This window comes from Dipodomys spectabilis, unplaced genomic scaffold, assembly GCF_019054845.1.
Source record: "Dipodomys spectabilis isolate Male_0828 unplaced genomic scaffold, ASM1905484v1 ptg000140l, whole genome shotgun sequence".
In the NCBI taxonomy this organism is placed as follows: domain Eukaryota; kingdom Metazoa; phylum Chordata; class Mammalia; order Rodentia; family Heteromyidae; genus Dipodomys; species Dipodomys spectabilis.
This window is the reverse complement of record NW_024870817.1, coordinates 36,793,696-36,818,152: the sequence shown is the minus strand read 5'-3', so window position 1 is coordinate 36,818,152 and position 24,457 is coordinate 36,793,696. Positions and strand designations below refer to the sequence as shown.

The following is a 24,457-nucleotide window of genomic DNA, read 5'->3' as shown; positions in this document are numbered from 1 at the left end:
TGGTGTGAGCTCTGCTTTGAAGGCCTTGTAAAATTCCGCTGTAAAACCATCTGGTCCTGGACTTTTCTTAGCTGGGAGGTCTCTTATTGCTGTTTCTATTTCAATGCTTGATATGGGCCTGTTAAGATAGTTTACCTCATCTTGGTTTAGTTTTGGCATGTCAATATTTGCTAGGAAGAGGTCCATTTCTGTCAAGTTCTCAAACTTATTAGCATAAAGTTTTGAGAAGTATTCCCTTATAATGTTCTGAATCTTGCTTGTTTCTGTGGTGATGTTTCCATTCTCATCTCTGAGTTTATTAATTTGGGTGTGTTCTCTTCTTTTTCTGATAAGATTTGCTAAGGGTCTGTCAATTTTGTTGAGTTTTTCGAAGAACCAACTCTTTGTTTTGTTGATTCTTTCTATAGTTTTTTTGGATTCTAATTCTTTTAATTCTGCTTTAATTTTGATTATTTCTTTCCGTCTACTGGATTGGGGTTTATCTTGCTGCTCTTTTTCAAGGAGGTTTAGATGTGTCATTAAATTGTTAGTTTCAGATCTTTCCAATTTGTTGATGTAGGAGCTCAGAGCTATAAACTTGCCTCTGAGTACTGCCTTTGCTGTGTCCCAGAGGAGCTGGTATTTTGTGTGTTCATTTTTGTTGAATAGCATGAACATTTGAATTTCCTTTCTAATCTCTTCCATGACCCACTCATGATTCAGCAGTGTGTTGTTCAGCCTCCATGTGATACCGGACTTTCTTTGGTGGCTTTTGGTGTTGAGTTCTAACTTTATTCCCTTGTGGTCAGAGAGAATGCAAGGTATAACTTCAATGTTTCTGAATTTAGACAAGTTTGCTTTGTGGCCTAAAATGTGGTCTATTTTAGAAAACGTTCCATGTGCTGCTGAGAAAAACGTGTATTCTGATGCTGCTGGGTGAAATGTTCGGTAAATGTCTGTTAAGTCTAGTTGATCTATGCAGCTGTTTAGATCTGCGGTTTCTCTGTTGAGTTTTTGCCGAGTTGATCTATCTAGTGGGGAGAGTGGTGTGTTAAAATCCCCAACGATTAATGTCTTTGGATCTATATGGGATTTGAGGGAAAGTAGTGTTTCTTTGATAAATTTGGGTGCTCCATTGTTTGGCGAATAGATATTTAGAATTGTAATATCCTCCTGAAGGAGAGATCCTTTAATTAGTATGTAGCGACCTTCTTTATCTCTTTTCACGAATTTTAATTTGAAGTCTATTTTATCTGATATTAGGATTGCAACTCCCGCCTGTTTATGCGGTCCGTTTGCTTGGTAGATTTTGTTCCAGCCTTTAACATTGAAAATGTGTTTGTTTTTACGGGCAAGATGTGACTCCTGCAGGCAGCAGATAGAAGGGTCTTGTTTTTTAATCCAACTAGACAGTCTATGTCGCTTAATTGGAGAGTTCAGTCCGTTAACATTAAGAGATAGGACTGAGAGGTATTTGGGAGTTCCTGCCATGTTATCTACCTTCTTGGGGGCTCCGAAAACTGGGTTCTTCCTATGGTTCTTGGATTCTCAGTTTGGGTGCAGTTTCTTGGCCTTTATTGCGGTCTTGTTGGTTTTCTATGTGTAGGACATCTTTAAGAATCTTTTGTAGGGCTGGTTTGGTGGAGATGTATTGTTTCAATTTTTCTTTGCTATGGAAGGTTTTTATTTGGCCTTCAGTTATGAAGGAGAGTTTAGCTGGGTACAGTATTCTTGGTTGATAGTTGTTTGTTTTTAGGGCATGGCATACATCATTCCAGGCTCTTCTTGCTTTGATTGTCTCTGCTGAGAAATCTGAGGTGATTCTAATTGGTTTCCCTTTATAAGTGATTACCCTTTTCTCTCTGACAGCTTTAAGGATCTTTTCCTTGTTCTGAGTTGATCCTGTGTGGATTATTATGTGACGGTGGGATGTCCTATTCTGGTCTGGTCTATTTGGGGTTCTAAAGGCTTCTTGTATCTGGACAGGCCTATCTTTTTGCATGTTTGGGAAGTTCTCTGCTAGGATCCTGTTAAACAGATTTCCTAGACCATTAACTTCTGTTTCTAGGTGCTCCTCTACACCCATTATCCTTAGATTAGGCCTTCTGATGGTGTCTTCCAGGTGTTGGATAGATCTATCATATTTCTTGGACTTGTCTTGGATGGTTGTATGTTCTTTCTCTATAATATCTAGGCTGTCTTCAATCCCTGAGATTCGATCTTCTGCATGTTCTAACCTGCTGTCAAGACTCTCTACTTTGTTTTTTATCTCTTTTCCTTCTAGTTGGTCAGCTTTGATGGCTTCAAGTTCTTTGTTGAAGCTCTGTTTTAGGTCTTGTATGAATTTCTTTACTTCCTTAATTTGGTGTTCAGTGTTTGTCCTCAAATCACTTAGTTGATTGGTTATGGTTTCTTTGGGCTCCCATTCCTTCTGTTGGGTTCCATTCAGCATTCCCTTTGTGGTCTCCCTGACTTCCTTCATCTCTTTGTTAATGGATTCCATGAATGCCTTTAGTGATCTTTGTGTGTTCTCTACCTGGTCTCTCAATTCCTGTATTACTCTTTGATTAGCTTCCTCCCGTTCGCGGGATTCCTGCAGATCTCTTTGAGTGTTCTCAGCCTGCTCACGCCATTCCTCCCTTTCTCTTTGAGTATTCTCAAGTTGTTCACGCAAATCCTGTATCAGTTTTTGAGTAGCTTCCTCACGCTTATGATATTCCTGTATAAACTTCTGGGATGCCTCCTCTCTCTCCCTATCACGCTCATACAGAGTCCTTTGTACGTTGTCAAACTTTTCATTTATCATGTTTGCCAGCAGTGTTTGTAGAGCTGTTTGGGAACTCTCCTCTGGATTATTCATTATCTGTTCTAACCCCTGATTATCAGGATTGGGAATTGAGATACCCGAATTTGCCATTTTTCTTGTGTTTTTCCGGCTTACTCTGCCCATTTGAGATGAAGATAGCACCAGTTTTGTGCTAGAACACTATCTTAAGGCAACCATCAACCAAAGTTTGCATTTGTACAGTCAATAGTCTACAGATACAATCTAGTTCAACAGATACATCTATTCGACATCAAACAACTATATGTTAAAGGACTTTGAACCGCAGAGAAGAATTTGGAAAACCAGAAATTATTAGGGTTAGGGAGGGATGTGGGTAAAAAATAGGAATAGATTGGTGTGGGAAGGCACAGGGAGAGTTAACTATGTCCTAATCACAATGCAGGAAATAGGTTGGGTAGGATGTAAGTAGAGAGAGAGAGAAAAGGGAAGAAAGGGAAAGGGGAATGAAAAGAGACCAGAAAAAAAATAGAGACGTAAAAATTAATGTTATTTTAGAGATTAAAAGACCATCTATTTATAGAGGGATATGAATATGTTGAGAGAAAGGGAGGGACATAGAGGAGATGAGAAAAACTTTTAAAAAATGCTTAAAATATTATATAGGTATAAAGAGGTAATACTGTTATTAATGAATTTAAGTCTCAGAGGTTTTGAATTGAGTAATAAGTTTGTGGATTAAGTGTGTACACAATGGGGGATAGGGTCTACTGGTTAACTACGGGTTTATCTGAGGATGTGCAGGACAAGAGTTAAGTCACATAAAGGTGAACAAAGAGGAAAAGTTGGAAAGGATAGGAAAGTGAGAAGAAAAGATCAGAAGTTCAGTAGAGCTAGAAAAAAAAACAAAAACAAAAAGATAATTAAGAATGAATGAAAAAGAGAAAGAAGACAAGAAAAGAAAAGAAAACACACATTCACGTATTCCTAAAATAAAAATTATAAGAGGAGAAAAAAAATTAATGGAAAACAATTATTTTTTCAGAAGAGGCAAAAATTAAAGATTAATAAAAGTTTTAGAAAAGCAAAAAAAAATTTTTTTTATATATATATATAAGGTAACAAAAAACGAAAAAAAAAACAAAACAAGAAAAAGAAAAAAAGAAAAGAAGAAGAAGAAGAAAAAAAAAAAAAAAAAGATCTTTGATTTTTTTTTTTTTTTTTTTTTTTTTGGGAGGGGTGGGAAGAGTCCTGTATCTCCCTTTTGTCTGTAACCAGAGTCTGGCTGGAGTCTCTGGTCAGCTTGAGGTCCTGTGGCTTGATTGGTTTCTTAAGTCAGTTTGTTGGAACAGGCAGAAAAATGCTCTGCTTTACCCAAGATTTTGAGATCCCCCTCCCAGGTTAGTTTACTGGGAGGGTGATCTGCTTTGAGAATCACAAAAGAGGGGGATGCAGTGATGAGGCTAGGTTCTGGGTAGAGTTGAGGTCTTTCAAGGAACAGTAGCTTTTCCCTGGGGCTATTTTGTGAAAAAAAAACTCACAGCACCCAGCCTGGAGCCATTCTCAGGGTTTCTGTTTTTCAATTGATTGTGGTGGCTGCTAGAGGGAGGGGCAGCCTCTGGCTCTGGCCACCCAGCGAGGAGAGCCACTCCAATGGCTGGTGCCTGAGCTGGGCGACCCCTCCCTGGATGGAACTGAGTCTGTGAGGTCACCTCGCCGCCAAGTTCCCGTGAACTGCCAAATGACTAGCTCTATTCCAAGGCCTGAGCTGGAGCTAGCCGCTCCTCCGAGCTTTGTCGGTATCCAAGATGGAGATCACCGGTGCTGGGGGGGGAGGGGTGGCCTTCCCTCCTCTGCTCCCAGAGGAGGAGTGAGGAAGCGGGGCTTCTACTCACGCGGAGTCTTGGATCCCGGGTCGTCTCTGGTCTGCAAAGTGCAGGATGAAGTTGTCCGCTCCTTGTCGGTTCTTGCTGGTGTTGAGTAGAATCCGCTCGTCCGCTGCGTCTGGCTCCTTTGTCCCAGACTGCGTCTCAGGTATGCCTCCGCGGCGGTGGTCGCCGCTGCGACCCTGCCGCCGCAGCGGCAGCTGCTCAGATGTGTCTGCTTGGCTTCCCCTCTCTTGACTAACTCTCTGTCCTGTGATGGCACACTTGGTGTGATTCTCTGGCTTGGGACTGTTCACTGGAACTCTGAAACTGTTTTCTATGCAAGAGCTTGTTCAGATTCCAGCTTCTCCTCCGCCATCTTCCCGGAACTCTCCACTGTAGTTCTCTTTTTGTATGTGAATGGGTGTCCTTGAAATGGGGATAATGCTTTTTTCATAGAATGTGTTTGGTTGTGAAGTTTGAGAGGTATTGGTGGTTTTAGTTATTTCTTACAGATCTTGATGAATTAATCTACACATTTGTCAGGTCATGGGTATTTTTTTTATTATGGGCAACTTCTTTACTACCATTTCAATCTCATTACTAATTATAGATCTGTCTAAATAGTTTATCACTTCTTTGCTTAATTTTTGTATGTTGATATTATCTAGGAATACATTCATTTCCACCAGATTTTTCCACTTGGTTGGAGTAAAAATTTGGGAGTTATTCCCTCATAATATTTGTGTTTGGCATATATTTTTGTGATAGTCCCTTTTCATTCCTAATTTTAGATTTGATTTGATTAATTTCTTTTTTCCTTCTAACTAAGGGTTTATCAAATTTCTAAGTCAATATGGATGGGCATCTTGGGCATGATATGTTATAAGAAAATTCAGCAGCTCTTTTCCCTGCTCTCATGGAGTTTAGGAGTCAATCACCTGCTGAAGAAGTCGGTCATCTGCACTGCTTGTAGCAACTGTCCTGTTGTGGTTATTATCTTAGTTACAGTTTCTTAGTGCCCTTGGGAAATGGCTGCCACTGCAAAGCTGTCTGAGTCACTGGTCTGCTCTGGCTTTTTCAAGGTCTAGTCTTCAGTTTTCTTTTTTGTTCCACTGGTGTGTCAGATTCGTGGGTCCCACCAAGAGATTAAAACACATAAATACACACAGTGGATCTTCTGTCTAGTTGTGCATCATCTTTCACAGTGTCTTTCTCCTCAGATTTGACACCAAGGCTCAGTTTTCCATTGTTTGTCCCCTGCTTTCTCTATTCCTCACTTTTTGTAGCTTACAATTCATTTTTTGTTTCTACCTAACACTCATAAAGTTAGCTTTCGCTGCTTAAGTCCTATACCTCCTGTTGGTAAGAGGAGACAGTGATTTTTGTCTATCAGCCATCTGCAGTCTTGCAAGAATCTCATGTTAGGGCAATCTATAAGTAAACACATGGGGTAGTAAGCAAGGGGTTACAAATGAACTAACTGAATTGTAATAGAGTCTGTGGAGGACACAAATAGTATAATTCTTTAGAAAGACTAAGTCAAGCCCAACAACCTAAGTAGCAGGGAATGAATACTCACAAGAGGGTAGCATGGGATCAATTGGAGAGACCTGTAGAAGAATGAAGGGGATAAAGGGGAAGAACTCATTGTATATACCACAGAATTGAGAAGAATAAGGGAAGGGCTGGATCCAAGGGGGGTGAAGATGTTGAGGGGATGACACAGATCAAAATGCATTGCATACATAAATTACTTTGATAAATGGCAAAAATAAATACATAACCTAAAAATTAAGAAAAGTGCGGTAAGGAGTAGGTTGGGAGGGGTGGATAAGAATGTTGAAAGGGGCCACATTGATCAAGATGCGCTGTATTCATAAACTGCTTTGGTGAATGGTAACTCCTTTGTATAACTACTTAAAGGTAATACAAAAGAAGTTTAAAAAAGAAAGAAAAGAAATTTAAGTAGTCATCAGGAGGGCAGCAGAGCCAAATACAAATCGAGAAAATGTCCTAATCCATTTCCTAGAAGAAATTTTGTATACATGTATGTAGAAAAATAAACAATGGTTAAGATAAAACTATTTGAAGTATATGGTAGTTTGCAGAAACATTTCAATAAGTTTTGAATACCTGGTCACATTCAAGATATTAAAATATTACTATAAAGGAAACGTAAACTCTGTTCTACTTTGTATGAATTAAATCTATTTTAACATATCATTTTTTACTCTGAAATTTAATTTTCTGCCTTTTTTGTACATTATTCTAGATATGAAAAGTTTAAATGGCAAGGCTGTTATTCAGCCTATAATTCATTCCCATACAAAAAGTAAGAATTATACCTTAATGGAATCCAAATTTTAAAATCACAATTCTATTCTTCATGATTATTTTTATAAAGATTATAATTATAACTTATTTTTATACTATTAAACATTTAAAAGCTTTTGTTACCTTAATATATATTATTTTCCAGATTAGAAATCTAATCCTTTATTCAATATAATCTTATTGCTAATCTATCTCCTAAATTTGATTACTTAGGCATTTGGTCAATGGTTTCTTTAAATATTTATCAATATTTCAAGTGTTTCTTAATTCTTCATACTTGGAAGTAATCCATTTAACTTTTATTTATCCCTACCATTTTCTGACTATAGATGAAAGAATTCCAAGTCCCTCCATTCCTAGGACAATATCATCAGTATGCCTTCCATTGCCACCTCTGGGCTCACAAAAGGCCTGGGAGTGATGCTGGCAGAAACATTCTGCCCCAGTACCATGAGTTCTGAACCCAGAAGTTCTCTTATTGTTTCCTTGAAACCAGAAAGTTGTTTCAAACTCTAAGGAACTCAACTAAAATTGTAATTACTTTGTAAACTCAAGCATTTGTACTTGAAGCATAGAATTTTAAAAGGCCCTCCCATCCCAACAAACTATAGATATAATGAAGGGACTTCCCATATATAGATATATATAAAGGGAACATGTCTGCATGGAGCATAGAACCACTCACTTTAGCAAAACAAGGGAATGTCATGCATCTTCCTCTTTGCATCAGGCTAAATAAACCTAAACCTCTTTAGGAGTGAAGGATGCAATACTAATACTCACTCAACAGTGACCCCTAGTCCTCTGGCAGGGCCAGTCTCTGTTTTGAACCTAGTTCCTTGTTGAATGTGTGCAAATTAGAGAAATAAAATGGAAAATGTCATAGAAGCCAAATTCTGTTATCTTCCTCCCCTTATGCATTATTACATTCAAGAGTTAGTAATGAATTTGGCATATTCTAATAATCAAAACTGCTGTTCTTAGTTTAAAAATGTACTTATCATTATAATCTTGACATGATTGTGCTCAGATATGGGGTCACAATGTTTCATACACACTTGTACATTTGTACATAGTAGGAGTTTAATCAAAATTTAATGACTGTAGGTTGGAAAAGTACTCAATTAGTTGGAGGCCATAGGTAGATTTGTTTTTTCTGCATTTGCATTTTGAATTTGAATGAAAAGAAGACCTGCCTCATAAGTTTGTAGTGAGACCCAATAATAATGAATGGGAAGTATTTACACTTTCAAATGGCAATAAGAGGGAGGGTTAGGGGAGTTGCTCGATGGCACAATATGTGGTTCACATCTGCAAGTCTCTGGGTTTGGTACCCAGAACGGGGAGAGAGAGAGTTTGAGAAAGATTTTGATTTAAAAAAATGAAGACAAATGACAAACAATAACAATGCTTTGTATTCTGATGGCTGACAGAGGGATGGAAAGGGATAAACAAAGGAGGAGGTAACAATGCTCAATAGGAAATGTACTCATTACCTTACTCATGTAACTGTCACCCCTCTGTACACTATTTTTACAATAAAAAAAACATTAAAAAATGAAGCAGCGTTCAGGTTACCCATCTTCCAGAGAACACAAGGCATGTTAGAGATGTCCGGGCTTCTACATTAATATCACATAGGATATTTTAAATAGACATCCTAGCCCAGTCATATTTGCTTTTCAGTGAAGTTGGGGAAATTTGACAACTAGAGGAGAAAGCAAAAAGCATGGTCACGCAGACATAATACCTATTGTCCCTCTCTGATTCCTTCTTCCTCACAATTCTTTTGCAGCCAAATGGAAAGCTCCTGAAAAACAAGGATCATTGCATTTTCTAGATACCTAGCACTCTGGATGCTCAGTATGAGAGGCAGTTGGGTTTTCTTTCTTTCTTATTTTTTTCTTTCTTTCTTTCCTCCTCCTCCTCCTCCTCCTTCCCCCCTCCTCCCCCCCTCCTCCCTCCCCTCCTCCTCCCCTCCTCCTCCCCCTCCTCCTCCCCCTCCTCCTCCTCCTCCTCCTCCTCCTCCGCATCTGTTAGATGGGGGGAAGAGGAGGCATTTATTTTGATCATTTATTTTGATTTGTTCAGACATGTTTGCAATCTGCTTTAGTCAGAATTACCACTTTTCTCACTCTCCCTCATCCACTTACCAAAAGAATCTAAACAGGACTGTATGTGAACATTATCACATATGTATACCACCTGTTTCTACCATATCCCCCCCTTCACCCTCTTTGTTCACCTCTCTTCTCCACCCACACTCAGAACTCAAAGTGTTTGATATTTTGATTGTTCAAAGGGGATTCATGTGTTATTTCACAAACATACTGTAGTTTAATCAAAATAATCCTCTTGCTCATTGCCCTTTTTTTTTTTGTCGGTCGTGGGGCTTGAACTCTGGGCCTGGGCCCTGTCCCTCAGCTCTTCAGCTCAAGGCGAGTGCTCTACCACTTGAGCTACAGCGCCACTTCCGGTTTTCTGGTGGTTTATTGGAGATAGGAGTCTCACGGTCTTTCTTGACCGGGCTGACTTTGAACCGCGATCCTCAGATCTCAGCCTCCTGAGTAGCTAGGATTACAGGCGTGAGCCACCAGCGCCCGGCCTCATTGCCTTTTTTGCCAGTTCTCTCTACATGGATTCTTCCTTCCTCTGTCCTTCCTCTGTCGATACATGTGATATTCCTAACTAGACAATGCTTTCTGGCCTTCTTACCTTGATTATTAGAAAGACATCAGACTCCACACCTGCCCTGTGTGTTTTAAAGACTTCTATTGTATTCTTTGAGCAGGAGTCCATGACATTCTGGGTGGAGGAATCCAAAGGACTGTGAAATAAGTAGGCTGTGAAACTTTGCAAACTAGTGCCTTAAGTGATCAGATTCCCACAGCTAGAATAAATCACTCTGTCATTTTTTCCTTTTACATATATTAAGCCCCGCAATGATTGAATGCGATGGTGATCTAGCACTGCCCCTACTATGGTATCTTCCTTAGTCTGTCTCTAGGCAGTGAGCACAAATAACAAAACTTACTCTCCTTTTCTCTTATCCATGACCTTATGAGATTTATGTTGGTGATAGGAAGTTGTGTGTGTGTGTGTGTGTGTGTGTGTGTGTGTGTGTGTGTGAGCATGTGTGTGTGTGTGTGTGTGTGTGTGAGCATGTGTGTGTGTGTGTGTGTGTGTGTGTGTGTTACAATAGGCAGCTAGGTAGACTGGAGCAGGAATGAGGAAATCCCTTGATGACAAGATTCCATACTAAAATCATACTAAAATTCCATACTAAAATCGGAACCATTGATGAAGGTGAAGGCCCTGTACACTACAAATGGAGCACATCCCCATATTAAGGCCTCACACATGCCTCAAGAACAAAGTGACTGCTCTATGACCTTCTGCTGGCAGTGTTAACCCAGGACAGGAAAGGAGGACCACATGGGAAGGACAATGAACATCAAACGCTCACACAGTTGGCCTTCTCTCAAAGGCACCAGTGTATGGCTTCTTATACCTGGGTAGCCACTGCGTAGCTGTCAAGCCATTCAGGAGGAGCCACACAGGGAGGACATCAGTTTTGTGTCACCTTTTATCATACTATTTCATAGCAAAATCCCTAGCCCAGCAATGTCCTGGAAGTTGGCCCTTATTTGAACTATTTTCCATACCCCTCAAGGTATAACTATACTTTGCTAATAAATCACTCTTTATTGTCTTCCTACTATTCATGGCTTTTCTGCTGAACCTAGGGCAGAGGTCTCATCTTAGTCATTGTATCCAAAGAAATAAGGAACATCTTGAACACCCCAATTATCACCAACAATAGCACAAACTACCAGTACCAAAGCAGTCAACTCTTTCCTGGGAGGGAAAAAGAATAGAAACAGCCTTCTATATTAAAGGGGTTTGGTGGATAGTCTATTGAGCTGTTCTTTCTCTCTTCCTTGTCTGAAGCACAGTTCAAAACTATTCTAATTGACCTGGGAGAGAATGAAAGCAAGATAAAAGAAATTCTTCCTAGTTTCAGATTTTTGTAATGGATAATTACACAAAAATGAACTGCTAATGTGTATTTCCAGTACTGTACTAGGCATAGAGATACACACTTGTCTAGGGTATTTAACCATCAGAGAGCTTGTGAATTGCAGTCCAGTTGGGGAACTCCCAAATGTTGGCACTGCTATCTTTCATGCTGTTTCCAATGAGGATTCAGAGCAAGATTGTAGCAGCCACAGGCTCTTAAAAACCAAAAAATCACATTTTGTCTCTGTGATTTCCTGAAATACCAAAGCCTGACCTGTTCATTTAAACACTGCTCTATCATACCACAAAAAATGATCAGTAGTTCTCTATTATGTTTCTCATTATTCTTTCCTATATAATCCACAAATTCATCTCAAGCCATAGTTTGAAACGTTTTCTCTGAAGCTTAAGTGAGATTAACATACTCATTGATTTGTTTTCACAGTACTGTGATGACTTAGAGGAGAATCTAAGTCCTAGATTTAAAATGAGAAATAGAAGTTGGGTGCCAGTGGCTCATGCCTGAAATCCTAGCTATGCAGGAGGCTGAGACAGGACACCCTAGGCAGGACAGTCTGAGAGACTTATTGCCACTAACCTACCAAAAAAGCTAGAAGTAGAGTTGTGGCTCAAGTGGTACTTTCAGCAAAAGATGCTCAGGCCTAGAGTTTAAGCCCCAGGTCTGGCACACACACACACACACACACACACACACACACACACACACACACACACACACACACACACACACACACACACACACACACACACACATACACACACACACACAAATAAACCAAACAAACCAACCAAAAAAGTTAGAACTTAGGAGAGAGGAGTACCGGGGTAAGGGGAGTGGTGAGTGGGAGAAAACAAAGGAGGGGAGAAGACTGTTTAAAAAGAAATATACTCAATACCTTACTGTAACTGTAACACCTCTGCACATCACCTTTACAATAAAATGTAGATTAAAAAACAACAGGAGAAATAGAATCAAGAGATAAATTCTCATGAGCAAGGTCACTGGGCTAATTTGGAGACAAAGCCCTAGCCTTTGCACTGGGACTCCATCTCCCATTTAAAGCCTAATCTACTGTCATTAGAACAGATAGTAAGTGGACTTTTTATTGACATTTTTATTTGTATCTATAGTTTGTATAAAGAAATATTTCATTGTGATGTTTCAATACATACACACATATATTGTACTTTAATCATCTTCACCCTTCTGTTACTCTTTATCATCTTTTCCTCTTATATAATTTAATGGGTTTTATTATTCTACTTTTATACATTCACCTAATATCCTTCCATTATATACACCAGCCCACCTCTACCCCTTTAAGCACCACATAGCAGAAGACACAGGTACCAGCTGATGACTGACAGGAGGGGTCAAGGGCAATTTAGTTTGCTGAGATCCTTCAGGCCTTAGGTATTGTTAAGAACTATGAGCTCTATCCTCTGGGGATCCATACCATCACCATTCTTGTATGTGATGGCAGTAGAGGGTTCACCTTTCCATCCTTTCTTACACATTTCCTCCATTTTCTTTTTCTTTCACCTTTACTTGCTTTTAACTTTCCCAGCTTATTATGATTATGATTACTTTTTTTGGTATTTCAATCACTGATCCTGGCAAGAATTTGTAGAATGTTTGCAATGATATTCTTTCATTGATATATAGTTCCATGGGTCTCCAGTGATGGGTAGCTGCGAGTCTTCAGAGGTGAACAGTGGCCTGGACTGTGTCAGCTATCCTAGGTCTCCTTCCCCGCCCCGTGAACTTGACTTCTGCAAGGGTAGAGAGGAATGTTGTATCTATTCTTTGTCTTACCCACTGGGACAAGGTTGGAGCAGCCTGACTTTTTCTGTCTCTCTCCGCCCAGAAACTGTAAATGAACAGTGAAAAAGAGAGACTAGTGCTAGGGAGAAAATGAGCGAAGTGTTAAGAAGCTCTAAGGTGAGAGACTGCTTGGTTCTCCAATTAATAAAGACTCAGGGTTAAAACAGTGCATTTTATAGCCAGGGTACTGAATGTTTACCTCTATATACTTAATTTGCTTTGTTTTGCTGCTCTTTTCCCAAACAAGATACTCAAGAAAAGCAATTCTCAGCCAACAGGGGAGTTCAGACAACGCAATGCCATGGTTCAGATTCTACAGCCATGTCTGTTGGTTCGGGCCTTTAGAGTATTCAGCAAATCCTATCCTGAATGGATATGATAGTGAGAGAGACTTCATCCGATGCTTATTGCAGGCTTAACCCCATTCCTTCCATCAGTACAAAGACCTTGCAAGGAGGCCACTAAAATCTTACTTTGTAGCATGACCCTTCTACTTCCATGGTCAGAGAAACACAACTATCTCATCTCTTCATTTTCTTATCACATTATTATTAGGTAATTGTATAAAGGGGATAAAACTCTCCTTTCATCCTTTTATTGCTAATATTTTATCCTAGATCTTCCTGCTCTGGGTAATTCTAACTACATACTAAGGTGATGAAGGGGTAGGGTAGATAAATTAGATAAACATGAACTAACATGTCATTTAACTTTGGTTGATGGCAATGATCTGTGGTGAAGCATACTCAATGGAAGTTCAAAAGCATCTCAGTGGTCCGGGTTGCTTTTTGTGAGTAGGTCATACAAACAGGAGGCAGAGACAGTGACAAAAAGCCTATTTCATTTGTAGTTTATAGATCTCAGTATTTATCTGGTGTATAATCTTAGCCAAGTCAATTGATCTTCCTAGGCATCATTTTCTAAAGGTCTCTTATTTAGATATAATAATTTTAGGGGCAAGAATTTCAAGACATGATTTCTCAGAGGACCATTGCCATACCAACATTAGAAGGTAGTTATGAGGCAATAGCATGACAAATACACTGTATGAGACTAAAAATACAAAACCCCAAACCAGGGTTCCTGGCTTTTGCATACATTTCTGTTCATCACATTCTTTTCTTTCTTATTAGGCAGAATCAATGAGCCATAAGAGCTGGAACAACACAGTCTAGACTCTAGTACGCCAACTTGCTTAGTGCTAAGAAAACTTCTTTATTGGGGGGAGAGAAAGAGAAGGAGGGGAGAAAATGTTCCAATAACAATAGAGATGGAAATTTCCATCAGGTTGACAAAGTAAGAACACAACTCAAAAGAATTAAAAGGAAAGTAGTATTTCCTATACACCCAAATTCATGACTAAAATTTGTATCCCTTACACTGAATTTGACATTAAATAGTTGGAGACATGAGAAAAGTTTGGAAAAAACCAGCATTGAAATCAGCAAATAGAAAAAAAATGGAAACTAGGAAAAGTATTGTCGGCAATAGGTTTAGGAGTTTGTGAGATTTTGCTGCTGTGGGTCCAAACCTGCGCAGTATAGGAAAAAAGACCAGAGATTAGTCAGAAATGTGAACTTGAGTTGACTCAACACAAACAAATTAGTTGCATGGGGATGTAGACTAAGGGAAAGGATGTAGACTAAGTAGGGAAAGGAGGAGAACAGGTTCTTTTGTCCAATCATTTATCAGTTTAGAGTCATGGGCCTTGGAAAGAGAATGTGACTTTAAGTATTTCCTGGAAGGCACACACTGGACACCTCTTGGGTATGGTAACTATTCTTTGTCACGGCTGGAGAAAATAGTGCAGTGACTAACATTATTCTGTTTAATTATCCATAATCTGTTGGCTATGGTTTGAGCATTATCTGGGGATTAAATTTATACTTTAGTTTTTCTTTGCAAAAAAGTCTTTACGTAGCTCAAAGGGGCCTTGACCTTGTGATGTTCCTGCTCAGACTTTCAAATGCTGGGGTTATATGCACTGTACCACCATGCCCTTCCCTTTCATTTATAAGGAGAAAAGTTTGGTTTTCATTCATATAAAAGACAGTGTTTGTGAGCAACAAACAAACAGGTTTTCATCAACAGGTTAAAAACTCAAAACTGTCTTTATCCAAGACTACCAAACATAAAACAACTGGAATAATATTTTTATAGTATCAGGTTAAAAAGAACCAAGATCACAAAATGTCATTATCAGAACATCATCATGCTCATCCTTTGCATCCAAGAATTCTGCATGTGTGGATTTAGTCAATCATGGATCAAAAAGATTCAGGAAACAAGATCAAAATCAAAGAAACACATCAGACAAAAATTATTACATCAATTTAGTAGACACAGGAAGAGGAAAAAAGCAAAATATAGGAAATAGAGAAAATGGCAGGAAACATGACACATCTCTCTAAAATAACCCTAAATATTATGGACTCAATTCTCCAATCAGAAGAAGAATAGCAGATAGGATAAAAAATAATATCCATCTATTGTTTGCGTTGTTTTGGGTTATTTTTGAATTGATTAATTATGTCTTTTAATGTATCACCTATTTGTCACATTTATTGAATAAGTAAAAAAATATTAAAACTCTGATCTTAGATAAAAGAACTCAGATAGTGACATTGGCACAACATATCTTTAGATATAAAGAACCATCAAGAATGTCATAAAGGCTGTCAAACTACCTTATAATAGAAAATAGCCTTATTGCCAAAAAGAAAAAAGAAGAGGGACAGTCCCAAGCACAGGGTTTCTTTCCTCCACTACCCCCCCCCCACAAAAAAATTAAACAAAAAGAATTCAGAAAACAATTATGTCTGTACCATATACTAACTTTTCCTTGTACTGAGTTTGCAAGTAATATAGAGAGAATTTAAAGTACATGAGAATATTCTCAAATTATATAAAATTGCCCCATAGTTACATATAAGCAATTTGTGCATCCTTAGAATGTGTTTCCCTGCCGGTACCAATCATGCATGGCTACATGGACACTAAGGCATGACTGCATAATCGTTGCCAACTTTGTGGTCATATGCATCACAGTACAAGAATCTATTATATCTCAAGACTAGTTTTAAGTGCTAGTAATATTCTAGCAGGCAAAGATCTAGTTCTCTTGGGAGTTGCTCCTGCAGGGAGAGACAGACAAAATATTGGCAAATGTGCTTATCAGTTTTTGATGGAAAGAAAACGAGGTGAGATCAAGTAATGGGGCAGGAGTGCTGTTTTACACAGGATAATTAGAAATGCTCTCATATCTCTAGGCACTGCAAGCCCTCCTTCAATTTCAAACTCATTTGAACATCAGAGAATTTTCCCGTGGTGGAAACCCCTTTCTGTCCCTATCATCTTTTCCCTTAAAGACCTATTATTGTCCTTAAGGCTGAGTCTCAAATCATTTTTTTTTCCAGCAAGCTTTCTCTGGTCTTTCATAATGGTCAAGTTCAGGTTCCTTCTTGATCACAGCACTGAGCTTTTTCACTACGTTGAGCAAAACTCTAATGATACATGCATTGGACATTTAATTCCTTTGTCCCCTTCAGACTATAATCTTCTTGATAACAACTATGTTTCATTTAACTGTTGAATCCTTAGACGCTTATAGTTTACAGAGTAGGTTTCTGACAAGTACCTGTTAAATGTCTGAATAACTTTCACTGTATCAAATAATTCAATTAAATGGGGAAAGTCCCTTCCTACACCAGTTTAGAAAACCGTGTTTGATCTTATAGGCCACATAAGTTATTTGGAGATTTTTTTAATATTGCAACATAACTTGGATTCACCAGCTTATAAGTATCCATACAAATTTATGATGTAATCTCATTTTGTCAATGTTCATTACTTTTTGAAATATGTGCTTATTGCATTACAATTGAAACCAACCATCTTTTGTTTATAAAAGACCAAATCATAAATAGGCAGAATCAACCCATGCTTTTATTTTCATTGCATATAAAAATTTCATAGGAAGGTATCGATGTACAGTACTATCCCCATGGGCTGTAAGAGAGGCTAAGAAACTACTAAAAGAATCATCATTTGTAATGCTCACACACAATTTACCACTCTGAAAACATATCCAAAGAAATAAAAATTAAAAAAAATAAAATCAGTAAGGATGTATTTTGTAATTGTAGTGTCCCATTTATACTGTTTAAAACAAAAGTAATCAAATTCCTTTGGGCCAGGGCTGCTAAAATCTACAGTTTGTGTCAAAATAAAATAAAATAATAGGAGGCTCATTTTTCCTAGAAAAGTATCCTTCCTTTCACTGACGTCACATGTCCCAAGGGCTGAGCAGCAGTAAGAAGTGATTTCCACACTATTTACTCAGAATTTTCCATGGCTGTCAGGAGCTGACCACTGTGAAAATGTAAATTTTTAAAAATGCTAAATGAATGCATGTTTTACAGAATCATGTTTTAGAGAAGAGTTACTTATGTGAACTGGCAACATAGATAACTTAGTGTTGAAATAAATGGATTTACATACATTTGGAAATTCGGTTGTTCTTAAGAGAAAAATTCAAGAAATAAACCAATGAGCTTTTTCATAATGTACAGCTTCTTTACATGATAGAAAGTTGGTGAGCAGATAAACCAAGATGAGTTGACTCTAGTTCCAAACAAGTTCCATTTCCTGTGATCCCTAGAAAACAAAGGGCCTTTCTATAATCATTGGACAGGAGTATTCCCACAGTCATGTTTGAAAGTAAAAAGCAAAGGTAGCTCCTGCTTGACAGCTGGAAAAAGTCACCATCCACGCAAGATCACTCGTTGGCAAGAAGTATTTTAAAGCTTATATCTTAAAAGGGTCACATGATCCTTCAGAGGTGATCTATGGGTTTTGTCAAACCTAGCAACTGCCAGAAATCCAATCATTTTAAAGTTTGGATATATAATGCTCAGCCCTAGCCTACCATGACCTTAGTTTGAAATGCAGCAAAAGAGAAGAAAATACTGGTTAAAGTTAAGGCACAGCCCTGGGACCAAAGACCTGCAGCTATGTTATTTAAATTTATATATCTTTATGTATTTTATAGTTTTCTTGAATCTTCCATAAACAAGCTCTAAAGTGACAAGACTATATTACAGAAGAAAAGAAAAATGTACAAGGAGTATGTATACACACCATTCATTCTCTCACCAAGAGTTTCCAAATATATCAACACCATCCCATCACAGGACGATGTTTTAATAAGAACTGATAATTTACAATTAACATTACAGTATGTACATTGCAATAAATACATGGTTGTAAACAGACAAACAAGACTGTATTACAGGTAAGGTCATTTGGTGAGAAAAAATGCATGGCAGAAAAAAATAAATAATGCATTCAAAAATTATCATAAAGCTTTCTGTAAAATCCACTTCATTCAAGTTTTTTTTTCTTTCCTTGTCTGCAATTAATTCTATCTACATTATTTTCTTGTAACTTTTAACTGATGTGAAACAAAATCCAAATAGCATTTTTTGTGTTCAGTAACTTGCAAGCTGAAATGTACTTGTCTTATGCAAACTTGGGACTTGCCCCCTTATTCCGTACCCAGATATTACATTTTCTTATGGCATTTTAGGAAATGTAAAGCTATTTGGATAAGGATGTATGTTTTTCAGCAGTGTGTACCTGTGAAGCACACTTTGGTGAGCACAGGGCTGGAAGAGAGTGCAAAGGGGGAGAGAAGGAAGAGGGTAAGCAGACTGAATCATGCATTAGTCCTTAAATCTTGGATCTTACGGTGTTTTCCTGCAATTTGATTGTCCATTGATGGGTGTTACAACATGGTACCATTAAAAGCCAGCAAACTGGAAAAAAAGCTTCCATTAGTGCAGTTACAAACTTTTCAGGTTTCGTTTATGACATATTGCTGCTTTAAATTTTTTTCATTATAAAGATTCCAGGCACTCTGTGGGGGGCAAACACCAAGTATAGGGTGGGGAAGGAAATGAGCACAATTTGGAAAGAGGGGTAAGTCCTAGACTCTGTCTTTCCTTCTAGACCGCCCCTCAGGACGAATACAAAGAGAAGCAAGGTCCCAGGTGTTCTTGTGAAACCATTTGGTCAGACATAGGCTTCTATCTGAAAGATTGCTCTGTTTGATCTTTAAAAGGGAAAGTGTGTGGAAACCCTATAATTAATCAGTAGAATCTGATTCTGGACCAAGTAAAAGATCTGAGAAATAATTTCTCTAACAAAGGAACAGCTGTTGGATTTCTGAAGACTGGAATTGGGAACTGTGTTCACTGTGGATCAATTCTGTGCCTGAGGATTATTAGTAGTCCTCAGAAGTCTCTATATAAATGATTTTTCTCCAAAATGCCAGTATAGTTCTGGTGCTGAAATCAGTTGAGAGTGAGCTCCAATCTTTAGGCAGAACCATTTGACCAGCCCAACATTATACTGTATCACATGACCAGGCCTCTGGTGTTGCTGGCATTAATTGCTCTCCCCTTACTGTGTTTTTAGAAATAGTTCCACCCCACACAACATGCCTATGGGTCAAAGATAAGTGATAAAGCAATTCCTACATGTTACACAGCTATCCACTAAGAAAGAGTAGCTGCTATACTTCCAATCTCTTCCCTGAATTATTCCTCATGTAGTTCTAAATCCAATGGTGAAGTCACAGAAATGAGAGAAGAGTACTGGTGTTTGTTAATATATTCTTTGAGGACTTTACAAAAATCACCTAGCTAGCTGTTAATTTTTTCTGTAATTCAGAGTAAAAGCTAGTCATGACATACAACTGCATGGTAGAAATGAATGCTAACCCTGACTTGACTGTATCATCAATAAGAACGGTGGTGACATACTTGGTAAGATGCCACCAAGTGGGCATGGATATTAGTTCAAGCACACATTAAATAATAAAGCTGCATGAAGGGAAAATGCTTTTCTCACTATAACAGACTATTAAAAAATACAGATGAGAAATGTGTAGGTTATTACAAAGACATGCACTGGTGAAATGCATGCCTCTTGACACAGCAAAAAGTCATCAGAAGACAGTAGGTGGGAAAATACCTAAAAAAGACAGACTGTGTTAGCTACTGGGTATTTACACATCTTCCATTTGATTCAGACACCAACTGATGATTGAGTTTCTATGAGACTTAAGACACATTTGACATAATGCACATCAAAATATTACAGAATATTCACTTTGGACACTGTGAAGAAAGACATTGGTAGAGAGCAACTCTGTTGACTAGGAAATAGTGAAATAAAAAGCAAGTAAGCAAAGACTTACAAACAGGGTTTCCTGCAACATAAGGTTTTTTTTGTCTTAAAATATGGAAGTCATTGGTATATAAAACAATGAATCACTACAAATCAGTTAATTGCTATGAACTGTAAAGGTGCAGGTAAAATTCGTAAATTAGATTTATCCAGTGTAGCACAGGTTTGTACTGAAAACTTGCAAGTTACTCCTTAGAAAAAAATAACCAGTGGCAGATGAAGTTCTGAACAGAGTTTTTTTTTTTTTAAATATAATACCTCAATACATTTAATAATAAAAGTAAGCTCTACAAAAAATCTGTTTTACATATCATACAAAATGTAGAGGTGAGTGTAGCTCACTGAACCACACTATTCAGTCACGTATCAGGAAGACTTGAAATTAGAAAATTATGCAATTCCTGTGGCTCATACTCCTTCTGGGAACAGATTCATGCTGTGTCCCCTTCAAGACATTTTGTTGTTGTTGTTGCTTTATTAATTGAGTTCACTCCACCTGTGAAATGCCTTATTTCTGAAAATGTAACACACAAATGAGAAAAGGAACCCCAAGTCTTTTCCACTTTTGGGCTGCCTGATGAGCCACATTCCCTTACAAACATTTTGGAGTTGATTTTATCTGCTTTGTCAGCTCTATGAAGCTGAAATCAGGTTAAAATGCTGCTTATGAAGATGTCCCCCTTGCTCTCCAGACATGGGAAGGTGAAAAGAATTGGTTACAATATTCCTGAGCGCCAGACTGAGTAGTCAAGGTCAGTTTTGTTCAGCAAAGGTCCTGGCAGATGACAGTGAGGTGTGACCATGGTTGTGGCATGTGACATGCACTTTGGAAACAATGATTTTTTTCTACTTAAAAACAAAACAAAACAAAACAAAAAGGTGTGAGAGTCTTTGCACTGTTACGTATCAGGAGAAGAGTCATCTATGACACAAACTTCTGGCTGGCTTTCTTCTTCTGCTACTGCCTCCTCTTCTACCTGTTCATCAAGGGGAATTTCAGTAGACTCTGAGTCCTGTGTACACAGAGTCTTGGAGTCACTGCAGCTAGTGTCTTCTTCCACTTGACTTCCACTATCCTTTTCCGTGTCTGACTCGCCGTCTTCCTCTAAAGTTAGTTCAAACTGGAATTTCTCAGTTTGACCCTGCCGGCCCTCTTCTTGATCATCAGGTGCAGGAGAGGGGCTCTGAGGGATTGTGCTCTGGTACCACTCCCGATTGTCCTCCAAAGTGTCCAAAATGTCCTGGGCATCAGGATGTACGAGGTCTGCCCACGTCTCCCAGAGTGGATGAACAATATAGTCTATGAAGCCCACCTAGTTAAAAAAAAAAAAACAAAACAGAAATGGGACTAAGAAAAAAATGGAAAAGGTTAACTAGATCATGGCTCACAAATACAACACTGAATGGAACACTATTGACCTTAGTTTGGTAAAATAGTCCTTATTTGAGGCAACAGATCATATAAAACTATTGTTACTAGCTGGTAAAAATTACTTACTAGAATCCTTAGTTCAAGGGTGTTTACTTAGGTGGGCCCTAATGGCTCATTAACTACTTAGGAGGTTGAGATTGAGGATTAAGGTTTGAAGCTAGCCAGGACATTAAAGACCAACAGGGTCTTATCTCCAATTGACCACTAACAAGCCAGAAGTGGTGTTTTGGCTCAAGTGCTAGAGCACCAGCTTTGAGAGAAAAAGCTAAGGGACAGTGCCTAGGCCCTGAGTCAAGCCCCATACCAACACACACACACACACACACACACACACACACACACACACACACGTGCACGCGAGCACATAAGTTAATCATGAAAAAATTTCCACTTACACAGTGGGCTATGGATCCTGGACCTTACTAATGGTCAATTTGTAGGAAAAGTCCAGATAAATGAAATAAGTACTTTCACTATATGAATATACTACATGACTATGATCATCATAAACAAATATAATATCATAAGAATATATGCATGACATTCTTGTGTATAGATACAAATCATAAGACTGATGGGTTCTGGATCCTAAATTAGGTGAAATTGAACTCGTCAAAACCAAACTTCAGACTCTTTCCCCAGATATTTGTTAAGATTGCTACTACAAAGGAACCAAATGCTGCACTTAGCTGTAACTCTGTTCTCTCTCCATACCTCATGCATCATACGTTACCTGTGATTTTTCCACAGATGCGTTGTGCTTGTCACACATGGGGCTGATCTCCATGCCGCGCTCTCTTTCCCGGTCTCCTTGGCGGAAGAACTCCTCCATTATCCGGTCTGTCCACTGGCGGTACAGCTGCAGAGGCTTCGTGGGGTTGCTGAGATCTGCACAGTGCACCATATTCTGAAGGACCTGAAATAGATGGAGGCATTCTTTACTCAGCACCTGCTCCTCAGTTTAAAAAAAAAATCTAGGAATTCACATGAGTTGACTGTGACACCTAAAAATATGCATAGTGCAAGATATATCCAAAGAGCCCAACCATGGTGTGCCTGCGTGTGGTTCACACTTATATTAATAGTTACAAATTATGCCACTTTTAAGTCATCTAAGTATCAAAAGAGAACCTTTATGTGCCTAGTTGATTAAATTCAGGGTTAACTATGTAGAGGGCTTTATGGGGTGTTAAGTTTTTGTGTTTTTTAAAAATGTACAGACAAATAAAAATACCAATAAGAAATTAAATAATTTGTTGTCAGGATTAAGAATGTGTTTAGCAATCCTGCCTATAGTTTCTAAAAATGCAAGATGGGAGAAATAATGTATTTCTCTACATGGGGCCACACACACACACACACACACACACACACACACACACACACACACACACACACACACACACACACATCAATCAATCACACACACACACACACACACACACACACACACACATCAATCAATGATTTACCTGAATCCTATCAGAATAATTATCAAGAAGGAGAACCCCAGAACTTGTCACTTTCTTAGTTTCAACCATAGTTTTCAAATCAGCCAGCAGATTCATGTGTTTGGACATATCTGTCGCAAGAACCTTAAGGAACAAAGAACAATTTGTTAAGTTAATTAATTTTCCTGTCAGAAAGTGAGAATAAAAGTACCCTGACTTCTAATGAAAGTGTGTGGAAATTACTCTACTTAGGGCAGAGTCTTTTTTTTTTAACTGTTAACTTTTCTGAAAGCCCAGGTACAACACAACACTGAGAACCATTTTCATGGTTAAAAAAAAAAGTACAGCTGGAAACATCGCCATAATCATCACATTTTCCGTGTTGGGTTTTTTTTGTTTGTTTCTATGGACTAGAAAGTATTTATTGGGCCATTAAAACAAGCAAGCAGCAACAAGAACAAAAATCCTTGCAATACAATTAGGGTTTTTGTTGGTGGTGGTGGTCATGGTGCTTGAACTCAGGGGCTGTCCTGAGCTTTTGTGCTCAAGTCTAATGCTCTACCACTTTGAGCCACAGGCCACTTCCAGTTTTCTGGTGGATAAATGGAGATAATAGTCTCACAGACTTTCCTGCCTGGGCTGCTTCAAACCACAATCCTCAGATCTTAGCCTATTCAGTAGCTAGGATTACAAGTGTGAGCCACTGGCACCTGGCAACACAATTCTTTTTTTTTGGTTGGTTGTGGGGCTTGAACTCTGGGCCTGGGCACTGTCCCTCAGCTCTTCAGCTCAATGCTAAAGCACTCTATCATTTAAGCCACGGCACCATTTCTGGTTTTATGAGTTGTGTTTTGAAGATAAGAGACTCATAGACTTTTCTGCCAGGCTGGCTTTGAACTTTGAGATCCTCAGATCTCAGCCTCCTGAGTAGCTAGAATTACAGGTGTGAGCCACTGGTGCCCAGTAACAATTCTTTAGTTTTATTTTAATCAGCTACTTACAATGTCAATGACCATTTTCCTTAAGGATTGTCTTTGTTTTTTGGTCAAATTTTGGAAAATGTCACAGTTTTCTTCCTGTAGCAACTTAAAGCCCACAGCCAAATGATGGTTTTCTAAGACAGAGGAGTCGTTGTACATCAAGGCAAGTTCAGAATCTGAAAGAAAAATAGAAAGTCACCAGTGCTGTTTAATTAGAAGTGTTGTGAGAAAATTAACTGAGGCTGAGGCAGGAGAATGGCTACTTAGGGCTAGTGTAGATTGCATTGTGAGCCTGTCTTAGAAACAACGAACTCCCACATTCCATCATACCTTGGGTTGAAGACACAATGTTCCCCAGACTCTACTTCCTGTACCATTACATGACAATATTTAGGAGAGTATATTGGATAAAAGAAGAAGAGACAAAACACTGGGACCATAGAAGTAAACACCAATGTTACTGATAGTAGAAAGTCATTTGACTGTGAGATTTCTCAGAAAATATTTTTTT

At 38.5% G+C, this 24,457-nt stretch overlaps 1 protein-coding gene across 6 annotated transcripts in view; it reads right to left on the bottom strand.

Annotated features, from left to right (window-relative positions):
* Nucleotides 1-16,755: 16,755 nt before the first annotated feature.
* Nucleotides 16,756-24,457, bottom strand: part of Pde4d (phosphodiesterase 4D) — a 1,402,687-nt gene continuing 1,394,985 nt past the window's right edge. For all 6 annotated transcript variants that reach the window (XM_042690975.1, XM_042690977.1, XM_042690976.1 and 3 more), the window contains 4 exons: nucleotides 23,968-24,122; nucleotides 22,988-23,110; nucleotides 22,249-22,431; nucleotides 16,756-21,396 (listed from right to left, as the gene is read on the bottom strand). In XM_042690975.1, coding sequence (XP_042546909.1) covers nucleotides 20,983-21,396; nucleotides 22,249-22,431; nucleotides 22,988-23,110; nucleotides 23,968-24,122 — 875 coding nt within the window. In that variant the 3' untranslated portion in view covers nucleotides 16,756-20,982. The remainder of the gene's footprint in view (nucleotides 21,397-22,248; nucleotides 22,432-22,987; nucleotides 23,111-23,967; nucleotides 24,123-24,457) is intronic.